Raw genomic sequence first — 20,305 nt, 5'->3', positions numbered from 1 at the left:
AAAACGTATAGTCAAATTCCCTATACTCTCCCCCTGTGGAACTTTTCTAAGGACTCATCACTGTGCCTGGAATGGTAAACATGTTAAAATGCTACCTACATAATCTTCAGGTTATGGCTCCGTCCCCCAGGAGCCCAGAAGAGGTGGATAGAGACTACTCTGAGCAGTACTGTGGGCTGCTCATCCCTATCCTCTCGCTGAGGTTGCGAAGGCGAAAGAGTCACTCACACATCGTTGAACTCCTCCAGCGACCTTGCGGGTGTGAACACATCCAACAGCCCAATCACCTGCAACAACACATAAGGGTCAGCGGGTGGGGAAGCAAGGCCTCCTACGGCTCAGGCAGAGGCGCCCGAGTCCAGCCGCACACGGGCTTCGTTCCCGACCTCCTTCTCAGCCCGTGTCTGTTTTACACTCGCTAACATTTCGATACGGGGGCTGCGGGTGTAAAGACAGCATCTCATACGGCTCAGGCTAACTTGGACTCTTGATCGTCCTGCCTCTGCCCCCAAATGTGGGATTCACACTAGTGTCTCAACACCTGGTTTATCACAATACTTAAGCATGAAAACCCTTGATCTCTTAGTTCCCGCCTTATGTAGTGTGAGTGTAACTGTGGAGGCCAGAGGGAGACACTGGATCCCCTGGAGTGTCAAACTACAAAACTACAGTTTTGAGCCACCCAGTGTGGGTGCCGGGAACTAAACTCAGGTCCTCTGCTAGAGCAGCCAGTGCTCACAGCAGCGGAGCCCCAAGTCTTGGTTCTCCCTGCATAAAACAGACAGACCAAAAGGTGAGACATCTATATTAAGTGTGAGTCCTGTTTTTTTTTTCCCTTCAAACATGTCAGTAGAAAAGAAAACTGAGACATTCAACCCTGTGCCTGCTTTGTTTAAAAATTCAGCCAGGCTTGGTGGCGCACACCTTTAATCTCACAACTTGGGAGGCAGAGGCAAGTGGAGCTCTGAATTCGCGGCCAGACTGGTCTACAAAATGAGTCCAGACAAGGCTACACAGAGAAAGCCTGGATCAAAAACAAAACCAAAACAAAACCCAACTGGCTGGAGAGTAGCTCATTAATTTCAACTCAGCCAGGGCTACATAGGGGGACCCTGTCTCCAACCAAGCAACCAACACTTAAAAATAAAAACCAAGTCAGGCACGGCATCCCAAGCTTTAAATCCCAACATCAGGGAGGCAGGGGGCTCTCTGTGTGTCAGTCAATTCCAGGACAGCCAGGGCTATACAGAGAAACCCTGTCTCAGAAAACAAAACAAAAACAAAAAACCAAAACACTGATACCTAAGTGCAGGGAGCATCTACGCTAGAACCTGAGCATCTTAACATAAAAAGCCGCAGTGATACTAGGCAGTCCGCACGTGCAACAGCATATGCAAACCCAAACCCTGTATTCTGGGGTCAGAGAGGCGGCTCAGCCATCCTTCCAGGGAACCTGAGTTCAGTTCAGTACAGGGTTTCTCTGTGTAGTCCTGGTTGTCCTGGACTCCATTTGTAGACCAGGCTGGCCTTGAACTCACAGAGATCCAGCTGCCTCTGCCTCCCTGAGTGCTGGGATTACAGGTGTATGCCACCACCACCTGGCAGTTTTGGTATTTTTTAATCTTTTTATGTGTACGGGTGTTCTGCCTGCATGTTATGTCTGTGCACCGTATGTGCACAGTGCTAGCTGAGGCCAGAAAAGTATATCAGATTCCTTGGGACTGTAGCTACCGACGACTGTGGGCCTGTCCCCACAAGCTGTCTTTTGACATCCACTTACATGTGTGCACACAGACACAGACACAAAGTAAAGAAATAATAAACAGAAAAGCATCAGGAGGTGTCTCGCTGCTGGAGAAATGCCTCAGCAGTGAAGAACACCGGCTACTCCCGCAGAGCAGCCAGGTGTGGGCTTCAGCACCCACACTGTGGCTCACAAGCACCTGTGAGTCCAGTTCCAGGGAGTCTGACATCTTCTGGCCTCCAAGGGCACTGCACCCTACAACACACATACACTCCAGCAGGCAAACACACACCCAAAACCAATAAACCAACCAATCAACCAACCAATAAATAAGACACAAATCAATCAATTAATTAATTAGTCAAATGCTTCTCCAGATCCTGAAGTGAAGCTCTAGCTGCGAAGAGGCAGCATCACTGTCCTCACACAAGACCTGACTCGGGCGGCATGAACTCTGACAGTGCGCTGTGCTCGCGCGCAGTGGGCACACAGATGCGGCGGCGCACCCGAGAGAAGAGGCGGCTTACGTTCTCGTGCTTCATGTGCTTCAGCAGGCGCAGCTCCCTGTAGGTTCTTTTGGCATGAATAATGGACTGAAATGGCCTCGACAGCTTCTTAACAGCCACACGATGCCCCGTCTTTGTATCAAAAGCAGCACTAATGTGGGAAGGGAGAACGACAAAAAGAAAACTGTTAAAAGTGCTCCAAATACTAGTTTTAATACTTCCAAGGCTACTTCACTTACAAGTGAAATGTGAGGCAAGACACACAAAGAAAAACAGAAACTAAAATCCAAGATGAAGACTAATGATTCATCATGCACCGCCCAGAGAAGGCTCGTATTTACCCTCCATGCTGCTTTCTGCCCTTTTAGTCTACGGTTTGCAAGTACTCTCCAGGGAGGCGCAGAGTAGCATTTTCAACTCTCCAAAGCCTAGGCAAAGTCCCTGGCACAACTCCTCAGCTCGTAGTTCTTGCCGGAAAGCAGTCATCAGGTAACAGCAACTGCAAAATGGTTGTGGCTAGCACTAACACTTCATGAACCCAGGCAGCCGCCTCTCCAACGGAGCAACACACTGATAATCTCTGTATGTACCCTGTTCACAGGCCTCTCTGTCACCTTGTTACTACAGGGCTGTCAAAGTAAAGGCCTCAAACCGCCCTGCTTCCAGGAGAACTTTCAAAGTCTTGGGCCCTGCACAAAGGTACAGCAGAAAGTCCTCAGGCATGGGGAAGAGTGATGAACAAATACTACAATGATGAGCACAAAGACCAGAGAATGAGACCCAGATGGGATGAACAGCATCGTTGTGCTAGCTCAGATGCCATGCTCAAGTTGCCCTCACTAGTCTGTCCTTACTCCAGGAGTCCTCTTTTCATCCCCAAACCTACATGGATCCCCACTCTTTAACCATCACTTTGATTTGTTCCAGTCTGAGCCTTTTCTACCCTGTGGATGTAAGCTACACCGGCATTTCTCACAGTGCTGCCATCAGAGGGCGCTCTTGCACACACACCTCCCTGTAGTGCGGATCTGCAATTACTACCGCCCATTTGTTTTCCAAAAGCCCCCGCTAACAATCCTGAAAACCCATCAGCTCTGCAGCTATGATCTACTGACTAGAATTTTCCATCACCCACCACAAGTCTGCCCTATCAGAAAGCATCTCTCCACTCCCAGCTTTGACAACATTCTTGGCAACCGTGTCAACCAAGCAGAGGGCACATCCAACGTCCTGTTTGCTGACCTCTCAGGAAACTCCACCTCAGGCAGCCACCTTCGGATCATCTCTCTCCAGCACCCTCTCTTCCTGCAGCCCTCCAGCCTCTCAGCTTGCTTCAGCTCGCTCCACCTTGTCTGCAGCTCAGCTGCTGACCCCACCATCACAGTCTCTCCAGCACTCTTCTGTCTGACACAGTGCCCTAACTGCTCAACAGTGATGACTGCTCCTGTATCCTAGATAAAAATCTAACCTTGGGTAACACCAGCCACTTAATCACCCGTGGCTCACCGTGGTCGGGGAAAGAAAACAAACAAACAAACAAACAAAAAAATAGAATGTATAACCAGACTGCTTGAAAAATTTCACTTCTGAATGTAATTTCAAATATGCTTTAAAATAGTGCTACTTTTCTTAACAAGGTCATTTTCTACTGTAAAATGACTTGGTATTTTTGCCTCTCAAACTTCCAAACTCCTTTCCTTGAGAGAACAGAAGCTACCACAGGGAGCTCCACCTCTTCTTGTGGACCTGTGCCCCAGTTTCCCTTGGCCAATGCTCTCCACAGACTCTCTTGCTCTAAGACATCTCCTCTGATCAAATCCCAACTAACAGTGCTTTGGAGCTGTCTCGCATCTCCTCAGCAACCTTCCTCTGTACCCATCTTCTCCCCTGTATTACTGGCTCATCTTATTTACATGCATGAGGAAGAGGAAGAGGAAAGAGAGGAAGAGAGAGGGGAAGGGGGGGAGAGAGAGGGAAGGAGGGAGAGGTGGCTGGTAGCCAAGCACCCTGCCACTGAGTCATACACCCATCCCTCTTCTGGGCCACTCATTTAAGAATATGCTCTAGAAATTTCCCATCTTCATTAACTTGCTTTGGTGACTCTCCACCATAGTTTAAAAGTTCTTCAAAGCTTAAGACTCTCCAAATTCTCAAGGTATGGGAACCATTCATGTCAGCCTCACCTGAAGATTTATAAGAAAACTGGATACCATCCTAAGAGCTGCAAATCAGAAACTAAAGAGAGGCCAGTAATTTGTATTTCCATGCACTGGAACAGGAGCTCCTAAGCTACAGCTCTGCTGTTTACTGGGAAGGCGGCTGCTGGCCCCACAGTCGGGCCTGCGTTGCGGCAGGATCTCGGGTGATTCGTACAGCTCCTGAGAAGCACAGCTTGTTCTCAGCTCCCACTCCTCCTTGAATCCATCCTGCTGGATGTGCTCTTCTCTATAAGCAAGTCCAATGACTACTTCTCTGGATTAGCATTTCGCATGGTTACCACATCTCCCTCCTCCTGTCAGTGGGTATTTCTGCAGACCTTCTAGGACTTTCTCTGCATCTACGGAGCCCCTGGTAATGGAGATGTTCGGGGAAGAGGCCTGGGCCACCTTGCATGTTCTCCTCCTGATGATCTCTATCCATGCTACAGCTCAACATGAAATGTCCTCCATGGGTGCGTGTCCTCAACATGATTCTCAGCTAGTGGCACCACTTTGTCTCCTTTTGTTGTTGTTAGGCAGTTCTTATTTAGTCTAGGCCTTAGACTCTCTCTATAGCTGAAGATAGTATTTTTTTAAAGATTTATTTATTTATTACGTATACAGTGTTCTGTCTGCCTGTACACCGGCAGGCCAGCAGAGGGCACCAGATCTCACTATAGATGGTTGTGAACCACCATGTGGTTGCTGGGAATTGAACTCAGGACCTCTGGAAGATCAGCCAGGGCTCTTAACCTCTGAGCTGTCTCTCTGGCTGCTGAAGATCCTCTGCCTCTAACTCCTGAACACTGCAACCACAGATGTGTCACCGTGTTCAGTGACACACACACACACACACACACACACACACACACACACACGAGCATCCCTATGTACTGCCCACACTGCACAAACATAAAAGGTTTTGTACTTTTCCTGAGGAGGAGGAACTTAGCTGGAAGGAGTAGTTAGGGTTGGGCGTTTGATCTTTTCTGTGCCATTCCTGCCTGCCAAGCAGTAAAGAGCCACCCAAACCAGACTCCCTCCATAATGTTCTGCTCAGGTGTGTGGGCCCAGGCAACCACAGACTGAATGAACCCTGTGAAATGAAGAGCAGAAAACCTTTGCTGCTTGAAATTGCTCCTGTCTTGATCACAGGGATGAGAAAAATCACAAAGTTAGATGCCATCTGCAAATGTAAAACCCTCAAAGCCCATCCTTATTTGGAACCTCTTCTATAAGCGGCCACCCACCGCGCCGTCCCAGGGAAAGAAACATTAGCATCGAGAACTTAGCAAGCTGAAAACAGGCTCAACTGTTCTCCTGTTGCTGTCACACCAGGTACCAATTGGCCGTCCAATTGCTCCAGCCAGATACCTGAGTGTCATACTTGCTTGGCAGGTAAAGGTGCAGGTAAAGGACACCATGCCTGATGTCCTCCAATCTCCACACTTAAAAACATCTCTCTCTCACACACAGTATTTCAAAATAAACACACCATGACTCTTTATAAACTCAAGGAATTCTCTGGGCACACAGAATGAAACGCAAGTTTCCTGCCATGGTCTGTAGGGCTCAGGAGTCCAGCGGGTCACAGTGCTCAGCCAGTCAGTGGCCCCCCAGCATGATGCGCTTCCCATCACGACCATGCCCCCCCCCCCCCAGGCCTCTGAGCTCACTGGCTTCTTTCAGTTCCTTCAACTATGTGCACAGCCTGCTCCCAGTTCCCTTACCCTGCTCCCAACCCGCCCCACGACTAAGCCTTCATTCTTCAAGTACTGGTTTAGTCACTCCCTCAGAGATGTTGCTAACCCGGTCTGAGGCAGACACTCCCCGTCAGCCCTCACCTTGTATGCTCCTTCTGTCTCCACGAACCTTCCAGTGTGTGTAAATCCTTACCACTCTTTAAACCCGGTTCTCTAAACTGGTCTGAAAGGGAGGAAATGGCCATGGTGTGCTTTAACTTCCACCCTGAGTGTCCTGCCTCTTGCAGCCTCTGCAGCTCTGTCCTCTACTCGGGATGGGACTGTGGGGGTAGGGAAGGCGAGCAGGCCTGACTGCACGTCCATGTTCAGCTCAGCTGGAAAAGCAGGACAGCTGTCCAGCGTGATCATCCACCCAGGCTGTTCTGCTGCCGGCTCCAGGGCAGAGGTGCGTGTTCTACCCTCTGACTCCACTAGCTGGTTGGTGGAGGACAGATGCTGTGCCAGGACCCTACAGCCCCCAATAATCACAATGATTAATATGATTACTTACCACCCACCAGGTAGTTAAACAAGGGCTGGGCTCTGGGGGTAGACTATCTGCGTCTTAATACTACCTCTGCCACTTAATAACTGTATACTCTTGAGGAAGTTAATTAAATTCTATCAACCTAATATAAAATAAAGATAATGTGTGTATCTAATCTAGGGTACTAGTTTTTATGACAGGTTCAGCAAAACCCTAATTTTGTAAAACTCAAATATCAAACATTCATAACGTCTGCTGTTACCACTCGCCCTGGGCATCTTGAGGGCAATTAGTGCATCTGTCTCCCTCATCATCGTGGTACAAAGGGCTCAGCTTCATTCCTGGCATGCAGGATGGGTGTCTGTCTTATGTCAACTTTGCATACGTGACCTCCACAGGAGCGCGCTCTCTCTCTCTCTCAAGTTGGGGGTAGTGGTTCATGCCTACAATCCTAGTGCTTGGAAGGCAGAGACAGGTGGAACACGGTAGAGGCCAGTTTGGGCTACGGATGGAGCAATGACAAGATTCCACATCCCTTCATGTACTGAAGGCAAGAGAACAAGTTCCAGAAGCAGGCACGGATCCTATCACAGGGAAACTGTTCAAACAGAAGAAATAGCTAATGTGTCCCAGACTGCTAACATTTTTGAACTGTGCGTTTCTATTGTCTGATTTCTTCTTAAAGAACAATCTTCCCTCTCTCAAAGAGGCCTTCAGTAGAGCAGAAACATCAATCACGGTGCTGCTGTCACTGAGTGGTATCTGAAACTACTACTTGGTAGCAATTACAGTTCCTTGTAATGATACTTACATGGTGTAATCACCCATATGTAAATCTGGAACCTACATTCCTAAATCACAATCATTTTCACTTTACCAAATAATTTTCAAATCTGCCTTTTGCGATACTCTCACTATGGAGTCACAAGAGATGGCCATGCACACACATACTGGAACAGCTGACGGCATCTCCGCTCATCACATGCTTTCCTTAGAACACACCGATTTTTACCACAGAGGACGCACTCCCAATTCAAGTACACCTTACATTTCAGAAACAAGCAGGAATTACTCAGACTCTGTTCTCAGGGGTTAATAACCCTCCAGCAAAGGCTGTTCATGTCCCAGCTCTAGCCACTAAAATGCTTTTCCTTTCCCTATCAAAGCAGTATTTGGAAAGAACAGAAATTGTGTGTTTCGCTCTAAATTATGATTTTTTTTAAAGCAGAAGCTCCTAGAAAAACCTTAAATCATCTGAAAAGCAACCCGAAAGCTCAGAGGGAAGGAATCTAAGCAGCATGCCACATACTGTTTTCGCACTGCCCTGCTCGTCAACGTTGAGAAAGCATGTTGAAAAAGGGACTCTCACTGCCCAGAACTTAGCAAGTGGGCTGAACTGGGAGGCCAGCCCAAGATCTGTCAGTCTGTGCCACCCCAGTGCTCAGATTACAAGTTCATGTCACCATGACGGGGCCCCTTTTTTTAAAAATGTGGTTTCTAGGGGGACAAAATGTCCCCTCTGTTGAGAGTCCTTAACCTAGAGGTAGACTTAGAGGTAGCTCTGTGCTCAGATCTAGACAGAGTGGAGATCTCCGCCAACAGCCACAAGGATGAGGCTCCTCTAGCTCAGTCAAATGTAAAGGTTCTTCGTCTGTCACTCCAGCCCCATCAGGGCTTCACAGGACATTCCACAGAGGCATACGCTGCATTTTGAGCTTGTTATGCCCGCCCACTGTGCCTTCTCTTTAAAGGGGCTGTTTTACAAAAGCCTCATTACAGTGCATCACCAGAAACACCTCTCCATTTTGCTGTTTCAACATTTTAATAGCAAATATTTCTTTAAGTAATCATAATTAACTCATTTCAAACAAATCTGAAATGCCAGACTAATGGTGTTATACCAAAGTTACTATGCTCTGGCTGCTAACATGGAAAAGGCTTTCACAGCAATAGTACCCAGACTCCTTATCTATACTGCCAATCTAAGCTACAAACCTAACTATGGCTGAACAGGCTAATGTCCGTCAGCATAGAACTTCCTACCTTATACACCAGGACATTTTATGATAAGACTTGGGGTATTATCTAGTGCTGAGGAACAAATCACCCCAAAGCTGGAGCTTTAAACAGGATTTATTATCTCCTATTGTTGTGGGTCAAGGACTGGGAAGCAATTCAGCAAGGTGGCTCTGACTCACTGTCTCCCAGAAAGCCTCAGTGAAGATGCGGACAAACAGCAAGTCTCTAATTGTCTTTGAATTTTCTTGAGTGAGTGTTTACCCTACATGTATGTCTCATGGGCATACAGGAGGCAGAAGAGGATGTCACCCCTTGGAACCAGAGTTACAGATGGGTGTGAGCCACCATGTGGGGACTGGGAATCAAACTCAGGTCCTCTGCAAAGGCAGCCAGTGCTCGTAATTGCTGAACCATCCCTCCAGCCCCAGAAGTCACTTTTTTATCTGACTGAAGCTGAAGGATCCTCTTCCAAGGATCCTCATGACTGTGTGCTTGCCATCTAAGCCTCTTCACAGGACTGTTTTGCAGGCTTCCTCTAGAGGTTTTAAAAAAAAAGGATCACTTTGTCCCCCAGAGGGCATCTGAGTCAACACTGGACTTTCTGAACCAAGTCTTAGAGCAAAATGTTTCTGTCACCTAGCAGGTGGTGTCCAGCATGCTACTTGGTGAGCCTCCGACAGCAGACACGCCAGCCAGGGACTATGAAGATGCCAAAGTGTGTCAGAGTTGAGAAAGTATGCTCTGGAGCAGGGCTGTCCAACCTTCCAGCACGTGGTAGGCGGTGTCATCTACAAACGTGTTGGATGGAATTCACAGCTACCCTGAGATGCACACGGCCTGCAATGCAGCCTGTGGGCCACAGCCTGTGGACTTGCCTACTCCTACAGCAGTGACCCCAGACAAAAGTACGACACTGCAGTCACACTCATTTCTGCCATTCTAAGAAAACTGAGCTGCCAAGTACGGTCCTGAGAAGAGGGGAGGGGAACTAAGCAATGCCTCTCAACAGGAGATCTTGATTCTTAAAGCAGACTACAGATGGTCTCCAACTCTGGCTCTGGTACACCTTTCAGACAGTGAGCAGGTTATAAGCATCAGCAGCCAAGCACTTGGAATTGTGACATGAGCCTCCCCAGGCTGTGGACAAGCAGTCAGATACTCTCCCAATGCCCAGCAGCAGTGTCTGTCCCAGTAAGCCATGTGCTCACATACACACAGTGTATTCTGTTGCTAAGGCAGGACAACAATTCCAGAGGACCTGGGTTCAATTCTCAGCACCCACACAGCAGCTCACAACTATCTGTAACTCAGTTAAAGGAGATCTGACAGCTTCACAAAGGTTTGCAGGCAAAACACCAATGTACATAATAAAATAAATCATTTTTTTAAAAAAGAATATCTTTTTTAAAGATACTCTGAGCTAGAAAATTCCACTTAGCAAATTTAATTGTATACCATACAATACAAAGAACAAACCAGTGGTCAAAAGATGAGTTCTAGACCGGGTACAGTGGCACATACCTGTAATCCCAGCACTTGGGAGGCAGAGTCAGGTGGATCACTGAGTTCCAGGCCGGCCTGGTCTACAAATCAAGTCTAGGACAGCCAGGGCTACACAGAGAAAAAACCCTGTCTCGAAAAACAAAACAGAACAGAAAGATGAGTTCTAGCTTTGGTCGTGGTACTGACTAGCAGGTGATGCCAAAGCTTTCACACACCTGTTTTCCAAGTAATAAAACTGGTGTCACCAGCCTGCCTAGCCTGAAACGTTGTCAAGAGGCTCAAATGACGCTAAGGGTGCTGAGTGTGCCTAATAAACTGTAAAAAGCAGGTTATTAAAAAAAGACGTTATTTTTAATCTGTGGTGTGCGGGGGCTTGTACTTGAGTGCCATGCCTGCGGGGGGCACGGGATCTGTGGAGCTGGAGTCACAGCAGCTAGCTGTAAGCTTCCCCACACGGCTGCTGGAAACAGAACTTGGATCCGCTGCAAGAACAGTATGAACTCAACAACTGAGCCACCTTCTCGGGCCCCAGAAGGTAGTTTCACATACTCAGAGCTGAAATGAACATCCAACTATAAAATAGGTCTGTACCTGCAGTTTCCAGCATGGGACTTTCCATGTCGTAAACTTTCAATATTTTTAGATCTTTCTCTCACATTGGAAGTTGACCATATCTCTGAACAGTAAAAAGAGAAGATTATTAAAATATAATCGAGTGTCCTTGAAAGCCTTGATCTATGGATACCTGCAGTTTCTACAATTTAGAAGTGTATATGTATTCATCAACTCTTCGATGGAACCCGGGGACTATCACAGCCAGCCAACCTTTCAGAGGCTGAGCTCAAGACCACCCTTCCTTTGCATGCTTCTTTCCTACTCCAGCTGTGAGACACAGCAGAAGCTGCGGCTTATTCTTTATCCTTGGCATCTAGTCATAAACATAAAACAAAAATAAACACATACCAAAATCAGATCACTTGTGACCTCAAAAGCAGAAAGGCTGAGGAGTGAGAAAGACACCGGTGTCTCTCGGCAAACTGCTGCCCACTGCGGCAAAGCAGCACTTTCCTTCCTCCAGCCAGTCCCGGCCCACGCTTCAGACAGATTTACACTGTTCCTTTCTACGGTACGTGCACGGTAACGCTCTGCCGCCTATAAAGTTCTGCTCCTCAGGAACACAGGCCGGCTATTCGGGAAAGCAATTACCTCAGTCCAGCTACAGAGCCGCGCCTTGACCTCTGAGGCCAGGACCTACATCTGTACCTTTAACGTTCCGCGAGTGACTGGACTACAGTGAGAGCCACAGCTGGTCAGGCTGGTCCTCTTCACATCTGTTCACTTACATGATATTTTCCCATTCATTCCGCTTCACGCTCCCCAGTGAAGAGTGCACTCAGCTCTCAAACAACTCTCAATGCCCTTCCCTCCAGGAAACCATTCTAAACACGTGACCGCAATGCCACACTTGTGTGTCTGTGTCCACACCGTGTGCCTATTTCACATGCTGCTGGGCCTGGACTGCTATCTGATGGGATCAACAAAGGTTCTTCACGCCAGGAAATCCGAAGCAACAATGTAAGTGTGAGTTGCTGTGGTTACTGTGCACAATGTGGGTACTGCTGGTCACCCGGGCCTCTGGGCACGACTAAGGGATTCTCTTGATTACACGGACCGGGCAGGGAATGCCCAGCCTCTCCCTGTCTGGGACCCTGGGCGCAGCAATAGGGAAAGGGAGCTCACTGGCAGCGCGACCTCATTGCTCTCTGCTTCCTGAGTGTGGTGGGCTGTGGGCTGTGGGCTGTGGGCTGTGAGCAGCTGCATGAAGCTCCTGCTGCCTTGACTCCCTCACCACAAAGGACTGTATTCTTCAACTGTAAGCCAAGAGAAACTGTTCTCCTTTGCCTTACTTTTGTCAGGGTACTTTATCAAAGCAACAGGAAGAGAACACGCACACATATTTCAGATTTCCAAATGTTCAGATAACTGGTTCATGCCCTACTGTAATTTCCACCACTTTTCATTTATCAGTGCTAATGATGAGATTAATTTTTTTAAAGATTTGTTTTTATTTTGTGCATATGTGTCTGTGTGTGGGTGTGTGCATACATGAGTGTGGGTGTGTCAGACGCCAGAGCCCACGGCTGCTCTGGTGGGGGGGGGCTGATGTGGGCATTAGGAGCCACACCCAGGTGCAAGAGCAGCATCTGAACCACCAACAGCCCGTAAACGTCAACTTCACATGTATGTCAGGCCAAGGTACTAATACATAATGGGAGTCCACCCCAAGAAAGCCAGGGCTACATCCTGCAAAAGTATCAAGAAACGTGCAAAAAAGTTATCTCGGAGGGGATGGAGAGACGGCTCAGTGCTTAATAACACGGCTGCTTGTTCAGAGGACCCAGGTTCAATTCCCAGCACCCACATGAAAGCTTACAACTGTCTTCAACTCCAGTTCCAGGGGATCTGACACCCTCACCCAGATATACATGCAGACAAAACACCAATGCACAGAAAATAAAAACAAATAAACCATTAAAAAACAAAAATAAAAAGTTATCAGGGAAAGTAGGGTACTACAGAAATTTCTACATTTCGATCTACTCAGAATTTGCAAGATTAGATGTTTTTAGTTTTGAGAGAGGGCTTTCGCGAGGAGGAGCGTGCTGGCCTCAAACTCAGTCATCCCACTGTAGTCTCCTGAGTGCGACGAAGACCATCTGCGCCACCACACCCGGCCCAACAGAGCCCCAGCCACCTAAGTACTTCTTTTTCCTTTCCTTTTCCTCGCGCTGCGGGAACCTAGAGCGCTTGTGCCTTCTAGCTAAGTATTCCACCACTGAATTACACCTTCAGCAAGACATTCTTGAAATTTGAAATCGAATTATCTGCAATTACGGAGTAGTTGTGCGTGCTTGTAATCCGGACTACCAGGAACCTGAAGCCACGCTGGTCTGCGCATCGACTGTCGACCAAACACCCCTGCTTCTTGTTTCTGAGTCTGCCTGAGGTTCTCTTGCTTTCCTGACATTTTTGTTTAATCTGAGATGGAGTCTGACTATATTGCCCTGGCTGGCCCGAGCATCATATTTTTAGAACTCTGAAAAAGCTAACTACTAAAAGAATACAGGAGAGAGAGGCGCAGAGACAGCAGAGATGCTGGGAAAACGCTCCCTTCAGATTTGGACTTGATGCTACTGTTCTGAATAAGTTTTTCTTTCCAGAAACATTTAGAAACCCTAAGTGGAGTCATGACAAAAGGAAAACAAAATTCATTCACAGACATTGTTTCTTCACAGCACCATACAATTATCCGCGTGACCAAGAACACACATTCTGCGCAAGCTTTCCTAACCATCAAGCTTGGGGCCTTGTCAGTGTTCTGTCATGCTCTCCTGGAATTAGCAAGTCATGTTAAGGAAGAAGCCCCGAAGAACAGATAGCATTCCTCTCTGCTGACAGGTCAAGGGTTCAATTAGCCTCTGGTTTTCACTCAAGACCAATTACTCTAAATATGCACACAGCTGCCCAGAAAGTTCTCACTAGAACCATCGTGTATATAAAGACTGGCTGTCACAATGGAAAATTGCTATAAATCTTCATATTAGGAAGTAACACTGCTGTTAAATATACAATACCCAGTAAGACCCACAACAAAGCATCAGCCCCTGCCCAGAAGGACCCTATGTTACACCATTTTGGGGTGTAAACGGAGTTTGAGGATGCAAAGAAGTTAACAGATTTTTTCCAGTGTTGCACGTACGCCCGTGTGAGAGTGGTGGATCCCTGGAACTGGAATTAGAGACAGCTGTGAGCTGCCATGTGCTTATAGGAATTAAACCCAGGTCCTCTCCAAGAACAGCCAGTGCTCTTAACCACAGAGCCATCTCTCCAGCCCCCAGATCACATTCTTAGCTGTGATGTTTTAAACCTTGTGTCTTGTATCAGAATCATTTAACATTCAGATAGCTCATTCCAAAAGGCACCGTCCAAGCATAATGCACTTAAAAGACACAAGGAATCAGAAACCTAAGCAAGCCAAACTCTAGCATCAAACAAGAGATGACAAGCTGGGGAGATGGCTCAGTCAGGAGAGTTAGTTACACCAGCAAATATGAAGACCTGAATTAGATGCCCAGTACCAACATTAAAACAAAAGAAAACAACAAAAACAGGCATGATGCTATGTGCCTACAAACAGGAAAGATCCCTGGGAATTGCTGGCTAGCTAGTCTAACCAATCCATTAGCCCCAGATTCAATGAGAGAGACTGTCAAAAAATAAATAAGACAATAACTGAGGTCAACCTCTGATCTCTAAACACATGTAAACACATACATGCATGTAAGAACATTTATACATATACACACTATCAGGGAATGACAGAAATGTATCAATACAAGATGTCTGTATCAGTATTTCACATAATGATTATTATGGGGTTGAGGGTTTTTTTGCTTGTTTTTGTTCTTTTGTTGTTTTTTACAGATGAGAAAGAGAACTAAAATCTTCATTGGCAACTGGTAGAATGAAAAGAAAACAAACAGCTTTTTCAAGCTAGAAAAAGCCCTAAATAAAAGGCTTAAGGGAGGACGGTAAAGGGGGGAGGGGGAGTCAGCTACTGAGAATACTAAGAATAAAAAAAAATATTTCTGGGCATTAAATTAGATCTGCTACAGGAATGAAGTAATACAAGATGAACTCAATACTTGCACAAGCCAGACACCCCAAGCTGAGTGTTACAGGAAAGAGTAAAGGCATAATTATGAGCACATGACAATGCTCCAAGCAGACACGGAGCAAAGGGCCAGGGTCTAGACCAACTACTCTCACACCCTCTTTTACTAAAACAGCCTCCCAGAGCCTTCACACATCAAAAGAGGTTTGTTTTGTTTTTTGACCTCTTGTGGGCACAAGCTGATGTCATCCTTTCCAGATCTGAATCACCAGATGGAAAGGGTTCTCTGACACAGATTTCCAATACATACCCTGGCATCAAGCTGCCCTAGATGTGACAAGCTACTAAGATGTCACTTGTGAGAGAGAGATAGAGAGAGAGGCAGAAGAGTCTTTAGAAATATAAAGGTAGCCTTTAGATGACAATAGATACTGACCTATCTAAAGAAAAGCTACAAAGACTTCGGAAGCAACCTGGCTCTCTTCCTGCTTGTGTATGTGTGCAGGTCAGACCTTAGGTGTCTTCCCCCTTGTTTTGAGGAAGGCTTTTTCACTTAATCTGGAGCTCACCAACTTGACCAGGCTATCCATGCATCCTCCTGCCTCTGCCGCCCAGCACTGAGATCATATGTGTGCTGTGCCAGCTTTTACACGGTGTGAGGAGTCTAAGTCAAGTCCTCACACTTTCACTGCAAATGCTCTGTCATCTCCCCAGTACCCCTGCTCTTCCGGTCTTTATTCACAATGCCGCGCACTAACAACACTAAATTAAAGAATTTCTGACAACAAAGAGGCAACTGTTGTTTTAGGTATGGTTGTGTGCTATTCGCTGTGAGCTGTGAGCTTTGGGAACACAAGCATTACGTACTCTGGGGTGGACCAGCAGGGCACACATGCAACTTCCTTTATGTCACAAGCACAGTGGCAACACCTCTAATGGCTAAGAGGAGGAGGATTTGAGTGACACATGCCTGTAATCCCAGCACTTGGGAGGCAGAGGCAAACGGATCTCTGTGAGTTCGAGGCCAGCCTGGTCTACAGAGCCAGTCCAAGACAGGCAAGGCTACACAGAGAAACCCTGTCTCGAAAAACAAAAAGAAAAAGAAAAAAATCTGCAGCCACATTTTTCAATGCAACAGGAGCAAACATGCTCAGGGTCTACGGTTAGTCAGACAGCAGGTCTAGACAGAATAAACATTTCTTCTATTACCTTTCTGTTATGTTGCCATGGGAATCTGTGTTTGCAGGAACTTACATTCTGCCACCAGATGATAAAACAGTAAAGAGGGACAGCTTCGAAGAAAAAAAAAGGGGGGGGGGGACTCACAAGAAGGCAGCCAGAACAGGACAGAGCAGAGCGGCTACTAGGTATCTGTAGACACCTATCTGTTACATCTATTCAAGCTAACAGCCGAATAGAATACATCGGTGCCCGGTAACATGACGAGGGAAACACAAAGGAATGGAAAACAGACACACGGCCAAAGAACAAAATAAACGGGATCTTAAACACTAGGATATCATGAGGAAGATAAAAGCGACTTAAACTATGACCCAGTATTAAGAAAAAGCCTTGAAGCCAACGACATTAGAAAACACTCAACCTGCCAGGTCATCTTCCTTTTTCAGCTGAACTCAACAGCCAGTCTCATTGCTCCCTTCCTTTTGGCAATAAAACCCTTCAACAAAGAAGCTGAAGCAAGCCCGTGTTATTTAGAGAGCTGGAACGGAGTACCCTGAATTTCCAGAGCTCAACAAAACTTCTGGCTCTGGCACTCTTGGACTTGTGGGATGAGTGCTTCGGGCAAAGGTCAGGACTCTGCAATGATTCCTCTCTTGTGCTATCCTAAACCACAAACAGGAAATACCTCTATCAGGTAAGGAATAGAAATGCAGAGCTAGAGAGCTAAATCCCAGCTCTCCCCTGTGTATAACCAACCTCAGCTTCCTTTCTCAGGATAACAGTTGCTCCTTAAAAAGGAAAATACGACCTTACAGGGATCCCTCCTGGCTGCAAGCCCCCTCCCCCTCTGACTGTTCCCCAGATTCACTGACTCCAGCTATGATGCTCTTACAGCACAAGGTCTCTTGTTAACCCTTTAATACACACAGTTCTTACTCCTCAGCCCACTACCCTGGTTAGCTTAGTCTCCCTTCAACTGTCACTTCCACCACCAACCACACTCTTGCTTAAAAGTTCAACACAGGATGGTAAACTGCAGATGCTTGCCTGGCATGTGCAAGGAAGGACCTAGGTTCCTCAGTACTGGGAGGGAGGGAGGGAGGGAGGGAGGGAGGGAGGGAGGGAGGGAGGGAGGTGAGGGAGGGAGGGAGGGACACTATTGACAGGACTTAGAGCTTCGGAAGGATGAACTTGTCTGTACTTTTTTAGCACCCCACACCCTGGACCTCACTGAATAGCACCCCACACACTGAAGTCAACGCGTAACACACAGTGGCGGGGCCTACAATCCACACCTTTCCCACCCCTCACATCATCAGAACCTATCCAGTTCCCCGAGAACAGAGCTTAGGGACTGTCACAGGCTTACCTGTACCACTCCTGTCTTCTCGGCCTGGGAGGGTAGCAAGCCCAGAACCCAGGAACAGCCTCTAAAGTGCGTATTTTACAGAGCACCATCTTTCCTTCCCTATAACACAGTCTTAAAGGCTTGCATACTGGAAAACTGCTTAGTCCTCACCACAAACATGCTTAGCTTATAGGAGTACAGCTCAATCTTCTACAACGGAAACTTTTTTTAAAAGTTCAAATTTAAAGAAAGTTTAATTGTTTCCTCAAAAACCATGCACACAATTCACATGTCCATGACAAGACTGAGCAGAAAGCCCTGTGTTTGAGGTCAGGCATATTATTCGAGGTGCACTGATACCACAGCAACTGGACCCTTTCCAATAGCAACAAATCAGCTTTATATCAAATTTCACAAGAATAAAAATCTGACATATTTTCAAAGGCCTAGCCAGTGAGGCTTAGTTATTTCACTTTTATATACTGTGCTTACACAACACTCACAGGGCTGGTCTTAACCCTCCATAAATACACACTGATAAACTCCGAATGGATGGTATTCATAAAATCCAGAAGTCACCTACTTGAACCACCTAGTTTTTCAGGAAAAGGTTTCATCTGGGCTTTAACTTCATTTTCAGTTTATCAATTCTAAGGGAGTACATGACTTAATGAGGTAAGTTTAGATTAGCTGCACAGTGACACTGCAGAGACCTCTGTCTTGTAATCACAGGGCTAAAAGAGAGGGGCTGTCACACGCAACTTCAGCAGGCCACACCGACAAGAAGAGGATCCTGAAGTGCTGGAGCCCCAGACCCAGCACCAAAACAGCTCTGACAGGTGTCACTCCTTTAAAGAAGCCCAGCTCGTCCACAGAACTAGGCTAAAATGCCAGCCTGGAGGCCAGAGTGCAGCTCAGTGGATCACGTGCTTAGCATGCGCAGACCCTGGCTCAATCACTAACAATGCAAAAGGAGGAGAGAAGTAAAATCGGCCTCCAGGGAGCTAGAAATGGAGTAACTGACAATGCTTTAAATGAAAATAATAAACTAAAGAATCACATTAAAATGCCAGTTAATACTGAAGGGAGTGAGTCCAGAGAACTCCTCTACATTACAGCCTGAAGCCTGCAGCACAATTCCCAACACTGCCTGAAGAAGGAGAGCCAACACAGACCACGTCTGAGGTTGAGCTGAAGAGATATCAAAAGGAGAATGCTCCTTGATATTAAAAACTGAAGGTGGCAGATGCGAGGCCTGGGGTCCAGTGATAAGCTGCACGGGAAATGGAATTCGGTAAGACAGAGCACTAAGCTAGCTCGGCCGGATCCTCAAAGCAGGCTTTCTCCACTAGCCATACAACCCTGGCCAGTAACTGGGGCTGGAGGGAGGCGCAATGGTTATGAGCACTGGCTGCTCTCCATGACCTGGGTTTTGTTCCCAGAACCTACGTGGTGCCTCACAACCATCTGTAACTCAGTTCCAGGAGATCCAAGGCCTCCTTCTGGCCTCCAGAGGCACCAAGCACACTGTGGTAGACAGCTATACAATCAAACAAAAATAAATAAATCTAAACACACACATACACACGCCTGCTTACCAGTAATCACGTTTTGTGGGCAGTTTTGTTTATTGTTTTTCTGGAGGTTCACTCTGCAGGCTAGGCTGTCCTCAGACTTGTGGCTGGGAGTTATGTACTGTATTTAAATGTTTCTTACTAAGACTGCTAATACCCAGCTAACTAGTCTACTTTTAGTATGAAGACAGTGAACTGAAAATAGGTCGGCTAAAAGCTGACACTCCAGTGACCATAGCACTAGAGAGCCTCAGGCAAGTGGATCAAGAGGTCAAGGACAGGGCTGGAGAGATGGCTCAGAGGTTAGGAGCACTGGCTGTTCTTCCAGAGGTCCTGAGTTCAGTTCCCAGCAACCACATGGTGGCTCACAACCATCCATAATGAGGTCTGGTCTGGTCTCTTCTGGTGTGCAGGTGGACATGCAGGCAGAACACTGTATATATAATTAAAAAAAAAAAAAAAGAGTTGAAGGCCAGAAGGCTGCCTTGAAGAAAGGAGAGCAGGACGAAAGACAGGAAGGGAAGGAGGAAGAGAGGAGCTATTACTACAGCTAATAGTAAAGCACACAGTCTTCTCAAAGGTCAAGGGTCAAGAAAGCCATCCATTCACACCTAATCACGGAGTGTTTTTACTCTGGCTCATTAAAATAAAATTAATGGTGAATGCCTAATACTAAAAAACGAAAACAAAAACAAAAACCACCTCATTTTTGTTTTGTTTATAATCTTGTCCTACACAGTACATTAAATCAGGCTTCGTTTCTTAGAAGACACTACCATCTTTAGCTACAAGCTTTGTTGCATGCTTACACGCCGATAATAAACTGTGTACCACCATGCCTACAACACAGTAAGCAACCCATACAAGGCAGCCATTAAACTCATCCACTCTTCTACAAAGCCGGTGACAAGGTGCTGGCTCTCACTCTTCTATAAGGCTGGTGACAAGGTACTGGGTCTCAGGAACCTAGCCACTACTTGGTGGTAAGCAACAGACTGAACTGAATGGCTGCGCATGTTCCATAAGGAATTCTTCATTTTCACTCCCAATGCATGGTGCCTAAGTGTACCCACAAGGGGCTGGAGAAACCCCTGTCCCTACAAAAAAAGACACTCAAGTTCCCATTTGTATTTCCTTAAGTTGACTATGTCCCAAACCACAAAATCAATGCTTTGCAACAATGTGGCCTTAAACAATTTTGCTTCATTTCCCTTTACAGGCAATGAATAAAGTTTCTTAAGACTTGGAGACTTGGTTTCCTTCCCTTTGCTCTTTTAAAAAGAAAGACATTTATAAAACCATACCAATTCTCAAATTTCTAGTCTGG

At 46.6% G+C, this 20,305-nt stretch overlaps 1 protein-coding gene across 4 annotated transcripts in view; it reads right to left on the bottom strand.

The window, feature by feature from the left end:
- Positions 1–20,305, bottom strand: part of Mapk14 (mitogen-activated protein kinase 14) — a 55,496-nt gene that overhangs the window by 31,962 nt on the left and 3,229 nt on the right. For 3 of the 4 annotated variants that reach the window (XM_021633438.2, XM_021633436.2, XM_021633435.2), the window contains exons 2-3: positions 2,272–2,401; positions 229–287 (exon numbers count right to left, since the gene is read on the bottom strand). In XM_021633438.2, the coding sequence (XP_021489113.1) occupies positions 229–287; positions 2,272–2,401 (189 nt within the window). Of the gene's footprint in view, positions 1–228; positions 288–2,271; positions 2,402–10,790; positions 10,876–20,305 lie in introns of all 4 variants that reach the window. The other variant, XM_021633437.2, reaches the window with a different exon arrangement.

Source organism: Meriones unguiculatus, chromosome 16, assembly GCF_030254825.1.
Source record: "Meriones unguiculatus strain TT.TT164.6M chromosome 16, Bangor_MerUng_6.1, whole genome shotgun sequence".
NCBI lineage: Eukaryota > Metazoa > Chordata > Mammalia > Rodentia > Muridae > Meriones > Meriones unguiculatus.
This window is presented reverse-complemented; position numbering and strand designations above follow the sequence as displayed.